At 46.7% G+C, this 17,397-nt stretch overlaps 7 protein-coding genes across 7 annotated transcripts; 4 read left to right on the top strand and 3 right to left on the bottom strand.

The window, feature by feature from the left end:
- Positions 1–4: 4 nt before the first annotated feature.
- LHYA1_G005523 (uncharacterized protein) lies at positions 5–371 on the bottom strand (the record flags this gene model as incomplete). Its single annotated transcript, XM_031150467.1, has 2 exons — positions 5–134; positions 223–371. 2 exons carry the CDS (start codon positions 369–371, stop codon positions 5–7), a joined length of 279 nt encoding a protein of 92 aa, XP_031004984.1.
- A 790-nt stretch (positions 372–1,161) lies between these two features.
- Positions 1,162–3,071, top strand: IREG2 (Solute carrier family 40 member 2; the record flags this gene model as incomplete). The annotated part of the gene is made up of 4 exons (XM_031150466.1): positions 1,162–1,452; positions 1,514–1,566; positions 1,612–2,623; positions 2,667–3,071. The coding sequence occupies 4 exons, from the start codon at positions 1,162–1,164 to the stop codon at positions 3,069–3,071; spliced, it is 1,761 nt and encodes a 586-aa protein (XP_031004983.1).
- Positions 3,072–3,179: 108 nt separating this feature from the next.
- On the bottom strand, positions 3,180–5,067 carry ilvD1 (putative dehydratase; the record flags this gene model as incomplete). Its single annotated transcript, XM_031150465.1, has 3 exons — positions 3,180–4,343; positions 4,399–4,610; positions 4,662–5,067. 3 exons carry the CDS (start codon positions 5,065–5,067, stop codon positions 3,180–3,182), a joined length of 1,782 nt encoding a protein of 593 aa, XP_031004982.1.
- A 297-nt stretch (positions 5,068–5,364) lies between these two features.
- On the top strand, positions 5,365–6,171 carry fabG_6 (3-oxoacyl-[acyl-carrier-protein] reductase; the record flags this gene model as incomplete). Its single annotated transcript, XM_031150464.1, has 1 exon — positions 5,365–6,171. One exon carries the CDS (start codon positions 5,365–5,367, stop codon positions 6,169–6,171), a length of 807 nt encoding a protein of 268 aa, XP_031004981.1.
- A 329-nt stretch (positions 6,172–6,500) lies between these two features.
- On the bottom strand, positions 6,501–7,315 carry LHYA1_G005519 (uncharacterized protein; the record flags this gene model as incomplete). The annotated part of the gene is made up of 3 exons (XM_031150463.1): positions 6,501–6,632; positions 6,665–7,099; positions 7,160–7,315. 3 exons carry the CDS (start codon positions 7,313–7,315, stop codon positions 6,501–6,503), a joined length of 723 nt encoding a protein of 240 aa, XP_031005000.1.
- Positions 7,316–10,871: 3,556 nt separating this feature from the next.
- On the top strand, positions 10,872–11,276 carry LHYA1_G005518 (uncharacterized protein; the record flags this gene model as incomplete). The annotated part of the gene is made up of 1 exon (XM_031150462.1): positions 10,872–11,276. One exon carries the CDS (start codon positions 10,872–10,874, stop codon positions 11,274–11,276), a length of 405 nt encoding a protein of 134 aa, XP_031005001.1.
- Positions 11,277–12,907: 1,631 nt separating this feature from the next.
- rglC_2 (putative rhamnogalacturonate lyase C) lies at positions 12,908–13,861 on the top strand (the record flags this gene model as incomplete). The annotated part of the gene is made up of 1 exon (XM_031150461.1): positions 12,908–13,861. One exon carries the CDS (start codon positions 12,908–12,910, stop codon positions 13,859–13,861), a length of 954 nt encoding a protein of 317 aa, XP_031004995.1.
- Positions 13,862–17,397: the final 3,536 nt, after the last annotated feature.

The following is a 17,397-nucleotide window of genomic DNA, read 5'->3' as shown; positions in this document are numbered from 1 at the left end:
ATTATCATGACTTGGGGGCTTGTTTACCTTGGAAAGCTCTTGCGATCACGAGACCAATGAACGTCGGCGTCAAAGCAGATACTAGGGTGAACAATGCGAAGAATGACATCCCAAAGAGTAACATTGGTCGGTGTCTGTAATTACACATCAGTTCTGTATCAGTGGGATTTTCAGGTCTCATTCCTAAATGATTGACGTACCCAAAAATGTCACAGTGCATACCCAACAGAAAACACCGAATCAGAAGTACTGACCGTCAATGCATATGCTGAAATGATCCATTGTAAGTTTCCGGTTGAGATGCTGAATTCTTTGCGGAGGGTGGGAAGAGCGATGGTAATAGCACTTAGATTTGCGAGATCAAGAAACATGGCAGAGCATCTGAACGCAACTTCGATCAGCAATGCTCAATTTGTAAAGTTATACATCAGCTCGACTTTGAACTTCTATCCCTTTGTAGTATGTTGGTCTTTATCAATTTTTTGGTGCGACAAACTCTGGGAAAAGGACGCGCTGAGGGACAAACTCACACCACTGCTAAAATGAGCCAAGCATTCTCCTGTTGCCTCAATATCGCTCTCTGTAACGAATTGAAAGATAGCAAACCCATGATCGAGGTAATTTGCATAAAGGAACTTGAAGACGTGATAATATGAAGAGGGAAGATAGAAAGTCAAAGGGCACGTCTGGAGAACTTTCAGAAGATGGGACAGAGAAGGGTTTATAAGTGTATTTTACTTTATGGTGAATGACAGTAGTACAACTTGCTGGTTGCCTCATGTGGCTTACATGGTGTTGAAAAGATACCTACACACAGAAAACTCTGCCGGTATGACTGTGCAGCTTGTACTCGAGTATGACTTCGGGAACTCATCACACGCCGAGCGGTGAAAGACGCTAGAGCGGAAGCGGTATACCCATCGAAGGGGTTGCATAAATCGATGTCTACTTGGACGCAACATGTCCAGAATCCAGATCTTCGATGTTAAAATAAATATTTTACCAATTGTTAACAGGGTGGCCCTTGGCGGGGCTGATAGGTAATCTTACTTTGCACAACCTTATTTTCACTTTCGGTAGAACATATTTCGCATCCGGATGTTATATTAATTGGACTATTGATGACCCTCGACGGTGTGGCCATCGAAGGGTAAGAGCAGCATGGTCGCAGAATCTGGAAGGAGCTCCTCGATTAGCTCATGTGGCAGTGTCAATGATTTCGTTAATGCCGGCAAGATGCATCGACGCGACACCTTCACAGGAGAGAATAACATGGACGACGAGAGAAAGAATAGTGAGGAAGCACTGAAAGGCTCTGAAGTCTTTAATAGGTGTTCAGTCGATTTGCCCGTTCGCAAAGTATTGCAACAGACGCAAAGAGCGAGGTGGTGGAAGGTCTATCTCATGCATTTTCTCTTCATGTGGAATTCGCGGACCTACGAATATGCTTCGGTAATCCATCTTGATTCCTGACTCCTGTACTTTCCAAACACATCTAATCATCAAAATTTAGATATTTCTAGTCGCGTCAGCTTTCCCTAAGAGCCTTACTCCTACTTCAATCCGGTAAGTATCATTCTTTATACATCGGGCACGTACTAACTCTACTAGGAGGTTGGCATCCACCATCTCAGCGCTCCTCTGCTCCTCTGCAGTAGGTAGCTGGATTGATAAGTCGCCGTCACGGCTCCGTACTCTGCTCATAACCATATGTGTCAACCATACCGCAATTTTAGCTGCATATCTCTGTTGGCTTCGCTGCCCAACGGATCCTGATGATAGCTCCCAAGTCAAAGGGACACCATTTTCAGACCTCGCAAAAGGTATGCTTTTTGGAGGTATATTATTCCTGGATATTGTCCATGACCTTAGTGCAATAGGCTATAGGCTTTCTTTGGAACGAGACTGGGTGCCTGTTCTCGTAGGGCAGATTACTGCCGAGATGGACTTTAGCCTCACACAGGTCAACTCAGTCATGATGCGGATAGAATTAATTTGTAAACTTCTAGCACCATCTCTCCTACCCCTGATAGTCAAATCGTTCAATTCACCGACTGGCTGGATTTTGGCGATTGCTGCATCTACGATCTCCTTCTGGGCTTTTGGTGTCTACTGTGTCCAGGTCATTGCGCGGGGTAATGTCCAGCTTCAACTACCAAAGCAAATTTTCACCTTGCTGAATGGAGCACGCCAATTCTCCACTGAGGATACCTTCACCTTTCCTCAACTTCCATCGCGATCCTGGCCTAGGAAATTATATGGGTTTATGTACCGTGATCCCGTCACGCGCTTGAAGCATTACTTTTCGTTCCCAATATGGCCCGCCTCGATTGCGATTGCCCTGCTGCAACTTACAGTACTTGCATACTCTGCAACGCTCATCAACCATCTACTGGAGATTGGGTTCTCGCTGTCTGCTATCACCGTCGCCAGGGCATCGGGTTCTATTCTTGGGCTTTTGAGTACCATTATTACTCCTACAGCCGTCGCCTATCTGAAGAAAAGATATATCCGAAAGCTATCGCCCATGAGAAAGCGGAATGAAGAGGACGATAAGGCAGCCGAGGCAGCTGTTACAAGAACGGTTGGATTCTGGGGTCTCGCTTCACAATTTCTATGCTTGGTAAGATCCCCATTCTCTGCTAACTGTAAACTGACGATTTCAGATTCCAGTAGTTATTTTGTTTTGGAATGCCTCGGATAGAACGATGGGCGATCATGAAACGGTTGCTTCACCGCATGTCTTGATTACTATCACGCTGTTTGCCTTCCTATCATTGTCACGCGTCGGCCTCTTCGCAAACTACCTCATGGTCCAAGAATTGGGACAAGTCGAGATACCGGTATCGCAGAGATCTACGTTTGCTGGCGTGGAACAGTCTTTCAAGAGCCTCGGCGACCTATCCTACTGGTTGGCAACAATAGTTTGGAGTCAGCCAGAAGACTTCCGATGGTTGGCTCTTGGAAGCTTTTTGGTCACTGGCTTGAGCGCCGGGTTGTTTGGAACATGGGTACGCACTAAGAAGTCAAGTTTTGAAGGAAGAGGAGGCAAGTATCAGAAATACCTTTGACGGACGTGAATAACAATGAACATGAGGAGAGCCGAAATTTGAGACGACCTTTTGATTGCAAGAGTTGAGCTATTATTGATTGCGATGACTTTAGTAGGAAGATATTCATCAACTTGGCCCCGTAGAGCTCAAGAAATCGAAGTCGGCTCCTTCCTCAGCCTGATTTACAGACCTCTCATACAAGCCTCTGTACCCCCTCTTTGTCTTCCTCTCTTCCCAAACACCGCCGCTCTTCCGCTCAGCGACACGCCTCTCAATTTCTTGATCGCTCACCTCCAAATTCAAACTCCTGCTCTCAATGTCACAGCTTATAAAGTCTCCATTTCGAACAACCCCAAAAGCCGAGCCAGGGACCACACTTTCCGGGCTCACGTGTACCACGATGGTGCCGCCCGCAGTTCCAGAGATCCTCCCATCACTCAGCCGCAGCATATCTAGCACACCTTCTTCCGCCAGCTTCCTTGGAATTGGAATCAACCCCGCCTCGGGCATTCCAGGATTCCCAATTGGGCCAATTCCCTGGAGAACCAAAATAGAGTTTTTCGTTACCTCCAAATCTGGATCGTCGATGCGCTGCGCTAGGTCTGCAGAATCAGCGAAGACGACGGCTGGGCCGCGATGTGAGAGAAGGTGTCGGTACTTTGAGGCGGACGCTTTTATGACTGCGCCATTTGGGGCGAGATTCCCGCGCAAAACTACAAGGGAAGAAGCCGGGTAAAGGGGTGATGCTAGTGGTCTGATAATTGCACTCGAGAAGGGGAATGTGTTGAAGGGTGACGCGTCGAGAACTTCGCCCATAGTTTGGCCCGTTATAGTCATGGCAGAGAGGTGGAGAAGAGGCTTCAGAGTATGCATTAGAGCAAGCATACCGCCGGCATTGTGGAAGTCGGTCATGTAGTTGTCGCCGCTTGGTTTAAGGTCAACAAGTAGCGGGACATTCCTTCCAACCTCGTCGAAAGTCTGAAGTGTTATCTGGCCTTGCACTGCTGGGTGTCGATTTATTATTGCCATGAGGTGGACGACTGCATTGGTGGATCCTCCGATAGCTTGGAGAACCGTGATGGCGTTCAAGAAAGATTCTTTGCTGAGCATCTCTTGGGGCGTTCGATTATTTGCTGCAACTGATACTGCATTTGCTCCTGTTTCTTCTGCGATTCGAAGACGGGTTGAGGAGACTGCTGGTGCTGAGGCACCTCGGAGGGGCATGAACCCCAGAGCTGCTGTAATGCATGCCATGGTGCTTGCAGTTCCCATGACTCCACAAGTTCCAGCCTAAACAGTGTCAGAACATGCATGGATTAAAATGTAAGGAAAGAACAGAACCCACCGAGGGAGCTAGCTCCTCGTTCAAATTACCAATGTCTTCCATATCGATTGAGCCAGCCCTGTAGGCTGCCCAGTTGCTTCGACAATCAGTACACGCTCCCAGACGTTGTCCACGGTGGCTTCCTGGAATCATCGGGCCTGTAACAAGAGGTAGTACCGGTTTATTTGCAGATATCCCGCCCATGATTTGAGCAGGAACCGTTTTGTCACAGCCTATATAATTGTTAGTAAATATCATGATCTGTCAACCAATCTAGTCCAAACCTCCAATCATAATGCAAGCATCCAACGGCTGTGCCTTGATCATCTCCTCTGTATCCATACTCATCAAATTCCTCAAGAACATACTCGTAGGCGAAGAAAATGATTCATGGAGACTGATCGTCGGGAAGTCAACAGCCAATCCCCCGCTCAATTGAACACCCCGCTTTGCGGCTTCAATCAGTTGCGGGACATTGGCGTGACATGGATTGAGGGCTGAATACGTGTTAATAATTCCTATAATTGGCCTCGATAACGCGTCTTCGCTGTATCCAAGGGCTTTGATGAAGACCTTTCGTAAAAACAATGAGAAGTGCGCGTCCCCGTACGAAGTAAGCCCTTGCCTCAGACCCGAGGTAGAAGAAATGGGCTTGGAGAGGTCGTAGTCATCTTTGTTGAATTGACTCATTCTGAAATTCGACAAGAAATGGGGTTTGCATAAGAAAATAGAGCAGAATAGGTATGTAAGTGCATAGCAGTCAATGAAGAAATAATACGAGCTGTATGATTGACTGGCGGTTGCGAAATACAGTAGCTTTAGTTTCGGGCGGGGAACCCGCTCACCACCCCATTTACATGCGGAGATTCCGCACAAGCAAGCCCAGCATACCAATTGAAGGTAGTGCAGTTCCAGTATAAAAGAAGTCCTTTGACTAGATTTTTTAATTCCTGATGGAATACATCCTAAAAGTCCTCTTCTGACCAAATGTTGAGACTTGACGGGAAAATCGCAGTTATCACTGGCCTCGGTCAGAGTGCCCCTGGAGGATGGGGCATCGGCGCTTCAATCGCAGTGCTTCTAGCACGACAGGGCGCTAAAATATTCGGCGGCAACCGCACTCTCGCATCCGCCATTGCGACGAAGGAAAAGATCGAGGAGGAAGGAGGGATTTGCGATATCTTAGAGACAGATGTCACATGCTCGGATTCTGTCAAGGCCCTTATCGATGCGTGCATGGCCAAATATGGACGCATCGACATCTTGGTGAATAATGTCGGTCGTTCAGAGCCTGGGTGTCCGGCGACGATGTCTGAGGCAACGTGGGATTCGCAAATGGATATCAATCTCAAGCCTGTCTTCTTGGCTTGCCATCATGTCCTTCCGATCATGGAGAAGCAGGGCAGTGGCGCGGTTGTCAGTGTGGCCAGCATTGCGGGTTTGCGGTATATTGGAAAACCTCAAGTCGGATACTCAGCGTCAAAGGCGGCCATTATGCAGTTCATGAAGGCTACTGCTGTAATCTACGCCTCGAAAGGAGTAAGGTTGAATACAGTGGTCCCTGGATTGATGGATACGCCGTACACGAAGAATCTATCAACTCGATTTGCGATCGATGATGGGTACGAAGCGTATATGAAGATGAGGAATGCGCAGGTTCCAACTGGTAGGATGGGAGATGCCTGGGATGTCGCGAATACTACTTTGTTTCTGGTATCGGAGGAGGCGAAATATATAACAGGACAGAAGATTGTGGTAGATGGCGGAATCACTTCTTCTACTGGAAGAGCTTGAACCATCCGTTGCGAGTAGGGAAATAGGCTATTTAGGGGATGATATTAAGCGAAAGCCTCTATCTTATAGGGACTTTGGCGAGTTTGTAGGCATGTTATGTGCCGAATCTAAAACACAATAGGAATTACCATGAATGGATAATAACATCTTGTATTACTAGGTATACGCTAAATTGAATAGTTTCCAACATGTTTATTCATAGGCTACTAAGCTGCACGGCAAATTCCGAGATTCGAAAGTAAAATGATGGTCGATGGATTTTCCGTCCCGCTGCAAAACGGAGCCTAAACTGTTTGCCGTTCTTGGAGTTGCATTACTCCGTGTCGATATTAGATGTGCTTCTTCATAAACACAGCACCCCACCACCAGGTTTTTCCTGTGGAGTCAACCTTCGAGAACGCCTTTTCCTCGGTGTTATAGGTTTGATAGCCCCTCCTAGCATACCATTCGTGGTTGGAGAACTATACAGAGTTAGCACAAAGCCTCTTTACACTAGAAGAGTAATATCACTCGCCTGTGGAATCTCCAACCCAAGAGCTTTATATTTCTCAACCGTTTCTGGATCGTCAGTGGTAATAGCATTCAGAGCCAGTATTTTAGCACACAACGGCTCTGAAGTCGCCACGTTCTCGACAGTGTCCATAGTCTTTCGTCCCAATCCGCTTCCATGAAGCGCACGTGAGACGTAGAGTATTCCGATCCAGTACGCCCCTTCTTCGTTAGTCACCCCGAGATTTTCATAGGCAGCAGGGACACGGCCCAAGGAAATATGGCCAACTGGGATAAACTTTTTTTGAGGTAGGGGAACAGCTCGCGGTTTACCCCCAAAGAAAATCGCCGAGTCAAGTAGCGGCTCTTGTTCTTGGGGATATGTCTGGGTATGCTTGAGTAATTTGGCATCTCGATCGGGTTCTGAGTCTTCGAAGACCTAAGAATGTCAACATTTCTATTAAAAAATACGTAAAGTAAATTTGGGAAGGGCACTAACAATCCATTGCAGGTTCAACGTCCCAATTTCTTGGCGACCTCTCCATCCTTCAACGTCTTCCACGCTCCATCCGCATGCAATGCGTTGCTGCACCATCCGCTCGACATGATCAGGGGAGGTGGGATCCCACGGTATCAACAGAACCTGGGATGCCATGGTGGGTATACTATGAAAAAAATTGAGACTGAAATGAGTCGATATACGCTTACTTATAGGTAATTTCCCTAGGCAGCCTAGATTTATCGATGACTAATTCACTTCTCCCCTGCAACAGCGTGGTCCTACGCAAGTTCAGGAGTGTTACGCCATGGGCTGACTGCCAGCTTAGTATCGTATCTGAGTATAAGCAAAAGAAGTCCGCAGGGGAAGTGCTAGCGCGCCTGGAAAGGAAGGAGGGTATATTTTAATTTTTCTAAAAGAAGAGAATATATAATTATGCTATATGAAGAGATACCTTACGACTATATCTTTTTTACGCAAATTACATACTTCTCCTTCACCAAGCGTTCCTTTTTATTATTTTTGACCCTATATCTTTGGCAAAGTGGGCAAAAGTGGGTAAAGTTTAGATCACGCGTCAGAGGAAGAGGGAGACACTAGCCACTTCAATAGAAGGTATTAGCATCCTCTTTCAAGCAGAAGGCACCGGATTGATTAGCTATTACAACTTTAATATTCCACACTTTATAATTTCAATTTAAATTTATAGTCTCTTGGCAGAATATTTTATATGTCTTCTGTCCGCGCCCTTTCGATGACTATTTTGACATGCTTATGACAAGTGACTATTTTGACATGTTTATGACAAGTTACTATTTTTACATATTAATAACAGCGCTAATCTTGTGCCAAGCTGCATGATGAGAATAACCTTGTGGAATGAATGTGCAACTAGGTAATCTCCAACTCTCCCTTTGCCCTTCCTCTCTTGGTACCCCCTCAATGTAATGCTTAGATGTTTCTGTACTAGGGAGTACATAGTTGCTGCCTAGACTTGGTGCAGCAGGATCTGAAGTGGCAACGTCACCAGATATAAAGGATGTCTCACCAATCGTCAAGTCCTGGATTTCCAATCTCATCCCAGCCTCCCTCTCCCTAATCCTCCTTTACATCTACTGCACCTGCCATACCCGTGATACGCTGAAGGAACCACTGCATTTCAAGAAGTGCAAAGCTTGGTAGTGGTCGCGCCTCTGAATCGTCTGTTTGGAGCTGGAAAATATCTCTGGATTTAACGGTATGGAATGGATTTCTCCGGATATCGAAGAGGGCGGATCTGCCATTAGTTTCAAATGCGCCGATGTTGTAGTCGAGATCCTTGGTGGATTGTGGTGTAGTGAGGAGGTTCATTGTTGCTTGATCTTCGTGTTTTGCTTGCCAAAAAAACTGGATTGTTATGGTAGTATGATCGTCAGACACAGATATTGGCTTTAGTGCAAATGCACCTCTATTCCATATGTTGTGTGCATCTCTGGAAAGAGTGATTAGATTTCTGGCTGTTTCGATGCCTAGATTATGTTCACCATTTGGGAATATTTCTGCTTCCCAAGCTGCAATCTTTTCTTTCGGCCAGAAATTGCTTAACATATGCCAGAAGCTATGTCTCGTGCCAAAGGCATCTGATTCCTCTTCTATAAGGCAAAAGGGGTAAATTTCCGCGATATCAATAGATGGCTGACCAGTAAGCACACAGCAATGATTATCTCGTTGAGCGACCTATGACATGTTATGAACAAGGCTAGAAAGTAAGGAGTAGAGCATATTAAGCTTACGCTATCTCGTACTGACCCAGATCGAGATATGCTAGTTTTAAGCCTCTTTGCAGGTGGGGAATCGGTGTCTTGTAGTGAGCCCCTATGGGAAGACGCTGCAGATCCTGGTCGCAGTATCTCCTGAGGCATTGGTGACATTTGCGGTGTTGTTGTACGTGACGATACCTGGGCAGATTGATTTCCTATAAAGCATTAGCTATTGTACAGGGAAGAACATGAGACCAGATACTTACAGCATCTCACCATTGCACGGCTTTGTCCAGCAATAACACGAATCGCTTCCGGACCTATCTCAGCAACCTGGACTAATACCAGTAGCATTTTCGTGTCACATAAGTGACATGCTGCCCAGAAATGAGGCGGTCCATCTCCAAATGCATCCTGTAAGCGCTGTAAAAGGCTGAGCCGTTCTTCGCTTGGGAGATTATAGTCTTCGTCTGCTTGTTGTGGTAATGCCATGGCTTTAGATGATGTACGCGTCTTAGATGGTTGAAATATGAAAGGGGATGAAGAAAGAGGAGAATTCGATCTCTGGTGGTTTGGCAAGATTAGTGTGGTGTGGTTCTGGTAGTCGCGACCTAGAACGTTATTTAAAGAGCGACTAAAAACAAGGGCCCAAATCCCTGCAAACATGATGTAATAGTTACTAGTATGAAGAGTTTCCACTCTAGGACATGAATATAGCAAGGTATTATACTACTCTCATTGTGCCTCGTACGAACGATGTTTTTCAGGTGCAGAGTTACCAGTCACGTGATCGCCTCGTTTTGGATTTCAAGGGCTAACTCCATTCGTAAGATGGTTCAGTTGTGCTTCGACTCCGCCTAGATTATCTAATATAACTTATAGTATTTAATAGTCTTCTCTATAAGAAGTCGCTACTAAAGAAGCCTCGGGGTATAGAGAAAAACAGGGTTGATTTTCTATATACTAGACAGCATAAGATATTGAAAGTTGATGGTAATAAGTGCCATTTTTACATCTAGTATACGAAGTATAAACGAGAATCCAAAAAAGCAGAAATATACTTCAAATAGGTCCAGACTCTATTGCAGGCTTTAGAGGTATAGTAAAAGGGTGGAACATGTTAAAGCGACCCCCTGCACGCAAACCATCCACTGCTTAGTGGTCGCTAGGTGCATTTTAGCATACGTATGAAATGGACGTTCAAAAGTACCCACTCCCACTGACTAGAAATCCACGAGAACCCCACCTTTTACATTTGTAGGGGGTTCGTCCGACGTGTCCCCTCCTTCAACTAATATTATAGAGTCTAGAGTTATGCTGGAACCTCAAATGCAGCTATTAATAGTTCTGCCTTAATTTCGAGCGATATATTTCGGGGACCTTTTCAACCACAACACGTGATATACCTACTGCTATTTAGGATCCTTCTGTCTTATGTATAGTACGGAGGGTGGCTGCTGTAATCTAATTCTCTTCCGAATTTTTTTTTGAATATCACTAATAAGTATAGTATTGTTATATTGTGATAGTATCCATTCTCGCTCACCTGCCGGACCCGATTCTGGACACGACCCCATTTGCACGTGATTCGTAATTCAGTCTTATCATTTAACTTTATCTTCCGTCTCGTGCGTTTCGTCTTAACCTCAACCCTCTCACACTACTCCCGCAGCCCTCTCCATCCGACAACCATCAGGGAGGCAACACCGCACGTGTTATACTCGCCAATGAAGAGCATACTATCGTACTTAGGAAGACTCTCTCCATGGAAGCGTTCCGCAACATCGACCTCGAAAACCGACACATCCAATACTAACATAAGCGACCTCCCTCCTCCGCCTCGCGAACTACTCCGGGGTCGCGAGATTCACGAAGTCCCCATCTTGTGACGCCGGATCGACCGCGAAGTGGATACGCCCCTTGCAGCTCTTTATCGTCTATACGAGCACATCATACTGGACCAGAATATTGAGATGCGGAACGAGCTTGAAGCCTTCTGGTTTCAACCTAGTTGGCCGGTCTGCGAAATTCCTGATCCTAAAGACCCAGATCCTGAGCGCTATGCCATTCTAGCCGTCATTCCAGCACTCTTAGTGCTTGCGTTCAACAAGAGGATCGAACTAGGGTTGCCACGGGATGCGCCTGCAATTTTCACCAGGGATCAATTGGATAAATGGCGGGCCCGAGAGCGGGAGTACGAAAAGGAGCCGGATTGGGCAAGTTGCGTGCCTCCTTGCAAACAGTTGTTGAAGACACCACACTGGAACAATGATCTGCGGGAATTTGTCTCGATCGATAGTTTCGACGATCACAGGACATCTCAAGAATTTGCGAAGAAGAATATATTGATATTGCAGCCACATATCCATTCCATATAAATTATCAGTTCTACCCGGTCCCCACGCCTACGACTAAAGATTACGTCTAATTTACAAACGACACAAGACCAGACGTTTAACACTGGACCAATCCGATTTACGGCCTCGAAATAGGCCGTGTCCCATATGTTGTCTTATATCCGTTGTTGAGTTGATCCAGTACTCCATCAGTAACCTTTTTCCCGAAGTCTCTACACCATTGTTTGATTTCATTGGCACTCACTGTCCGACGACTGTTGGCTAGAAGATACTGATGAAGATAAGAGACTGCGTCGGCAATATCATAAGGCCTAGCGTTGGACTCGCATAACCGATTCAACTTTCCGCAGAATGCATAAGCCCAGGGAGCCGCATATACTACGATTCCTCCCCTCGGACCTCTATACTGGTGCACAATGACATTTTGCTGTAGTGCACTCTGAGCAAGACGTGCCTGAATGTCACGACCCATGAGTAGCTGGGTTGCATTATTGAACCAATTGGCGCCGATTTCCCCTCGCTGCGAGCGTTCGCTGTGCGCGGCTGACCGAGCTGCTTCGTGGATGACAGTATGCTCTGCAGCAGTGGGAGTAGCAAGGAAGAAGTCGACATCATGTGTGGCGCGTCTGGATTGGAGATAGACAGTGTTTACTGCTCCTCCAACGGTTATGACGGTTGCATTGACACCCAGTTGATCCAGATACTGGCCCATATGATCTAAGGCTCGAATGATGGTGTCTCGGTCAAGATCGAAGACTTGGTGGGTGATGGGCCTGCCACTAGCATCTCGGTATGTTGGTGGAACCATGACGGGCCCCACCCGTTGGCATACTGGCAGTGTTCTGCCCTGAACGTTGAACCTGTCCCGGCCGAGCTGGCTTTGGTTTGGAGTGCCCACAGCCCATGACGATGACTGTTGTAACGTTAGCCTAATTCAATCCGATAGCTTCAAGGCCCACCTTAATAGACTGACTTTAGTCTCAGCTGGCTTAGTTCAATAGATGTGAAGGGGGAAGGGCCTGGATCTGGCTTGTCTGCGAGTTTTATACGTAAGCATTGCCGCCGGGGCTTATTGTTACCAACAATTACGAGTTCTGATGAGCCTTATTACACCTAGTTGGTTGCCTGCTTTATACTTCACAATTGGATGCCGATGCATCGTTAAGCGCCAGCCTCGATCTCGAAGTCAGAAAGGTTATAATTGTGGCCGGCGGTTCATAAGTCGGCCAACCAGACCTGAAATAGAAATAGTTATATGGAATTGATACGATGGGTCTTCAATGCTCTGCGGCATCGCCTTGCTAGCTATTATCCTAACTATCACAGGGACGGCTGGCGCTTAACCGCCACACAGGTGAAGACTTACTGCTCCTGCGATGAGATAGGTTCATGCATGAAACCAACATCCACAACCTCCGCAGATTGTCGACCTCCGTTTTCCTCAACTATGTAGGCCACAGCCTTTTACTGCCGGAAAATCCGAAATTCTATGGTTAATCACAATATCACCACCTAATTTGGCGTCACTCTCCAATTTTTTTCCTCACTGCACCCGAAAGTTGCGGTGAAGAATCTGTGAATCTCAAGTCATCGCCTCTGGAGCTCGCTCTAAGACAGGCGCTTCAATATTCCGGTAGAACAATCAATTCGTCATGGCACCCAAGCTTCAGATATCTGCGCCACTTGCCCTAACGGCGATTCCTCCTCTCACGGCATTTCAGCAATTCAGGTCTAGTCCATCACGCTTCATAGCTAATTGGCTCTATGCGCACCGGCCGCGCATTGCATCAACACCGCCGACTCATTCATCGACAGCGGTGGCCGGTGTAGGAGACGAAGTCAGGGATTTGATAGCACTGGTCTGCATCTCCGACACGCACAATAGCACCCCCTCTGGAATCCCCAATGGCGATATTCTCGTGCATGCGGGCGACCTGACTAATAAAGGCACCTTTACAGAGCTTCAGGCCCAACTGGACTGGATCAACACGTTACCACATCCACATAAGGTTGTCATAGGCGGGAATCACGACACCCTCCTGGACGAAGAATTTATCACTGACCATCCCTATCGAGTCGAGCCTGGCGATGTTGACCGCCGACATCAACTTAATTGGGGTGGTATTAAGTATCTGAACGGGAACTCTACAACGATCACTGTCCGGAAGCGCAACCTCACATTCTTTGGATCACCTCTTACCCCTCAATGTGGAACCTTTGCGTTCCAGTATCCGCCGATACGGGACGTGTGGAAGGATCGCATACCAGATGGAACGGATATCATTTTGACCCATGGGCCGCCAAAGGGACATCTAGACCTTGGAGGGAAGGGATGTGAGTGGCTGCTGCTTGAGCTGTGGCGGAGCAAACCGCGTGTGGTAGTGTTTGGCCACATTCACCAAGGCAGGGGACAGGAGACTTTAACGTGGGATTTGATTCAATATGGATACGACTTTCCGGGTTTCTTGAAGGTTGTGATCATGGCACTGACATTAGGTTGGAGCTGGGCTGGAATAATATTCGGGAGAAGAAAAGCAGAGAGGACAGTGCTTGTCAATGCAGCGGTGGAAGATAATGAGGCTTCTATGAAGGTCGTACACGTCTGAATGATCCCTAGCTAGGTTTGATCTGCGTGCCTCTCGCACGGTCAAAGACCGAACAAGTATGGAGATGCTCGTTTTTCACGCCTCTTGTTCAAGGCTTAGATGTAGCTGTTCATAGTCTTACTTCTAACTCGATATGAAGCAATGCGTCCTGTGTATCGAACCATTTTCAGTCACGGCACGTGCTATGCCCCTGTCCCCTGTGCAATGCTACTTCTTCCAATGTACGTACGATGATCACACCATGCAGCCTACCCTACCCGAGGTCTTCTACCTGATAGGTGGCAAGGGTTTCATAAGCGCTAAGTCACCACCAACTCTTTTCAAAATCCTGTTTTATTACCGATATTATCTAGTGATTTCCTATATTATTTCTCATGCTGAAAAGAATAGCATCTTGCGAAAGTTAGTCAGTATCCTAAGCATTATTAGAGCAGCAAAAATGGTTTCCGAAGAAATAGTTCTTTCTGAGAATGGGACTTTAGCTCCTGAAAGCCAGGTAAGTTCATCTTCTAGTTATTTGATATCAAGCAGCTTCAGTTACTAAGCAGGGGATCCTAACAGCTCAGTGCTCTTGATATAGGCACTTCCCCACCTCCCTATTCATCAAGTGGTGCAAACGCAGCACTCCAGACTAGTGTTCTTAATGCACCAGGCAATGAGACCCTGAAATTGATGACAGAAGAGTTCAATAAAGAGGCAGCAAACGTCTCACTCCGACGAACAGATATCGAGTGCACTCGCTGCAAAGCCTTAATTGGACCTGTCGAGCATCATTATGGCTGTTTGAGATGCAGCCAGTCTTGGAATATCACCTGTGTCTGCCAAAAGTGCTACGCATGCGACGAGATATGTTTAATTCACAAGGTGGAGCTTGTCAAAAGATATGTCAAGTCTTGGTCAGGTCTCCATGCAGGGTAAAATTACGTCGATCCCACCGTCGCAAAAGGAGACGACCACCTGATTCAAGCACTCAAGGAAAACGATCAGGATAGGGTCGGCCACTTTGCAAAGGATAGTGAACTCCTTAATGCGCATGGCGACCTGGTTCACTTGGGCTATACTCCTCTCCATGTAGCCGCTCATCTCAACCTTGAAGAAGGCGCCAGAACTCTCATACAACATGGCGCGAACCTCGAACCCAAAGACCAACGGGATATGACTCCGCTCTTAGTAGCCGTTGAATGCGGCAATGTCGGAGTATTCAAAGTCCTACTAGATAGTGGTGTAAGCATTACCTCCGCTAGTGGTAAGTATGCTTCGACTGCCTTGCATGTGGCAGCCTCAAATGGAATGTACAATCTCATAGCCTACATTCTCTCACTCAAGGTGCCAGTGGATCTCCCTAGCGGACAAGGAACTGCTCTCCAAATTGCTGCCATGGCCGGTTCTATGAGATGCGTTAAGATCCTTCTCGCAGCCGGCGCAGACCCAAATGCCAAAGAAGGAACATTTGGAGCATCTCTCGTCTCTGCCGCGCAACAGAAGCGGGGAGATGGAAGAGCTCTGTGTGAGATTCTACTCAAACATGGAGCGAACGTTGATATTCAGGGCGGCATCCAAGGAGCCGAAAAAGACGAGAAGGACCTCACTCCACTAACAGTTGCAGTAGTCCTTGCTAAATGTGATGTATTGGAACTATTGCTTCAATATGGCGCTAACATTGATGCCAAAGACTTGTCGGGGCTCACGGCGTTGATGCGGGCTTCTGCATTAGGCCATATAGAGGTCTGCAGGACATTGCTGAATCGAAGAGCTTCTCTTGAGGGGAGTCAGGGGACTGGAAAGGCTGCCATCTCGCCATTGACTTTCGCGGTGGCACATGGGAGAGAGGAGGTGGTGGATCTTTTGCTTGAGTGGGGTGCGAGTGCAGTCCCCCCACCAATTATGCGTGGGAAATGGAAGACAGTGGAAAATTGGAATATGTTCAAGAAAGTCCCGGTGGAGCGAAAGGTAAGTATTCTGAGGAAGGTGAGAGCCGCAAAGAAAAGGCAACGGGCTTGATATAGTAATAGTGCCAGGATAAGTGTATCGAGTAAGTCCAGAATGCGGAATATATCATGGACGCCACATGTTGCGAAGACATTAAATATTATACGCAGATGGCCACGTCTCATGGCCCTGCCCCAATGTGGCATCTACCACACTCGGAAGAAATGGATGATAGCTTTTACCTGATGTTAAGACTCCAGTGAGCACATTACCTGCTAAGATCCTTCTACTTTAATCTTGCCCCCTCCTTGTAGCAATCTTTATAGAATGCCATCTTTTCCTCCGCTTTGGATCTCAACCTATACACTACATCTTTCAACATAGAAGCTATATTTCTCGCGGCCGTAAAAGAACAACAAAGAAGGAGCGAATCATTTAGCCGGAGTTGTCTCCTGTAGGGTGTACGAGATCGGGAATTGATAACGTCCTCAATTCGGGTCGTAACATGGCGCTCGATCTGAAATCCCCTCTCGATCGTGAACGGAACTGTCCCATCTTCCCTTGCGATGTGCTTGCCATTCGACGTACCAACTCGGAAAGGACGTGGAACTTCAAGCATGAAATTTCCTCCCTTCAACTCGATGTCCATCAGAGGTTGGAGAAATAAAGGCTCTAGATCAAAGCCGAGATGAGAGCTATTGATTTTGATACGCAAAGCCTTCAGGGCTTTCATAGACGAAAGAATCGAGCAAACGTGCAGCCATTCTTCTTCCGACGCCTGGTAATATCGTTTAATTTCTGCTAAATCCTTGCGCATACTAGATGTAGTGCGGGTTGTGTAGAAATCAGGAACCTGGATTGACATGAGGTCTAGAAATCGGATATTTCCTAGGGACTGTGGTGGGACAGTTGATAGAAAACGATGGGTAGCCTCAAGGCCTGTTAGCGAAAAGCTATATGATGAGTACAATACTTCAATAGCCTCGGAATAACTGGTCCAAGACGTGTTAGAAGATCTTCATGGAACCTATTTCATATGGTAGAACTATGCGATGGTTGAACTTACAGTCGTCGACAACTCAAGAAAATAGAAACACGGTTTTTCGGCAAGCCGTCAACTAGCGGACTAATGACAGAAATATCATTACCGCACCAGCTGTTCGTAACGATTACACTATTGATATCGTGCTCTTTCCAGGAGTGGAATTTTGATGGGTTTTGTATGATGTTTGAGCCATCGTTTGACAGCACGGCTTTACCAACAACGGTGCCCTTCGAAGGACACTCGCAAAGCACGAACGCCAGTCGGACATCTCCAATATAAGCAGGACGTATGCGATTTAGTTGTTGGGCCTGAATGATATGAAATCCATCTCCTGGTCCCCATGTTCTAATCACTTCCCCGTAAATCTGGCGTCGGATTTCCAAGGGCAATTTGAAGAGATTGGCTTGCACCTGTTGATGGATTGGATATCGATTCAAGTTAAACCACGGAGAAGAGTTTGGGCACTTCAGTTTTGTTTTCAGTGGTTCTCGATGGTTCGACCGGAGCGTTCGTGGTAGTCCGTGACTAGCTGGACGTTTCGCGCCCATTTGCTGGAAATGGG

The sequence above is a fragment of the Lachnellula hyalina genome (genome assembly GCF_007821495.1).
Source record: "Lachnellula hyalina strain CBS 185.66 chromosome Unknown contig00075, whole genome shotgun sequence".
NCBI classification, from domain to species: Eukaryota; Fungi; Ascomycota; class Leotiomycetes; order Helotiales; family Lachnaceae; genus Lachnellula; species Lachnellula hyalina.
This window is presented reverse-complemented; position numbering and strand designations above follow the sequence as displayed.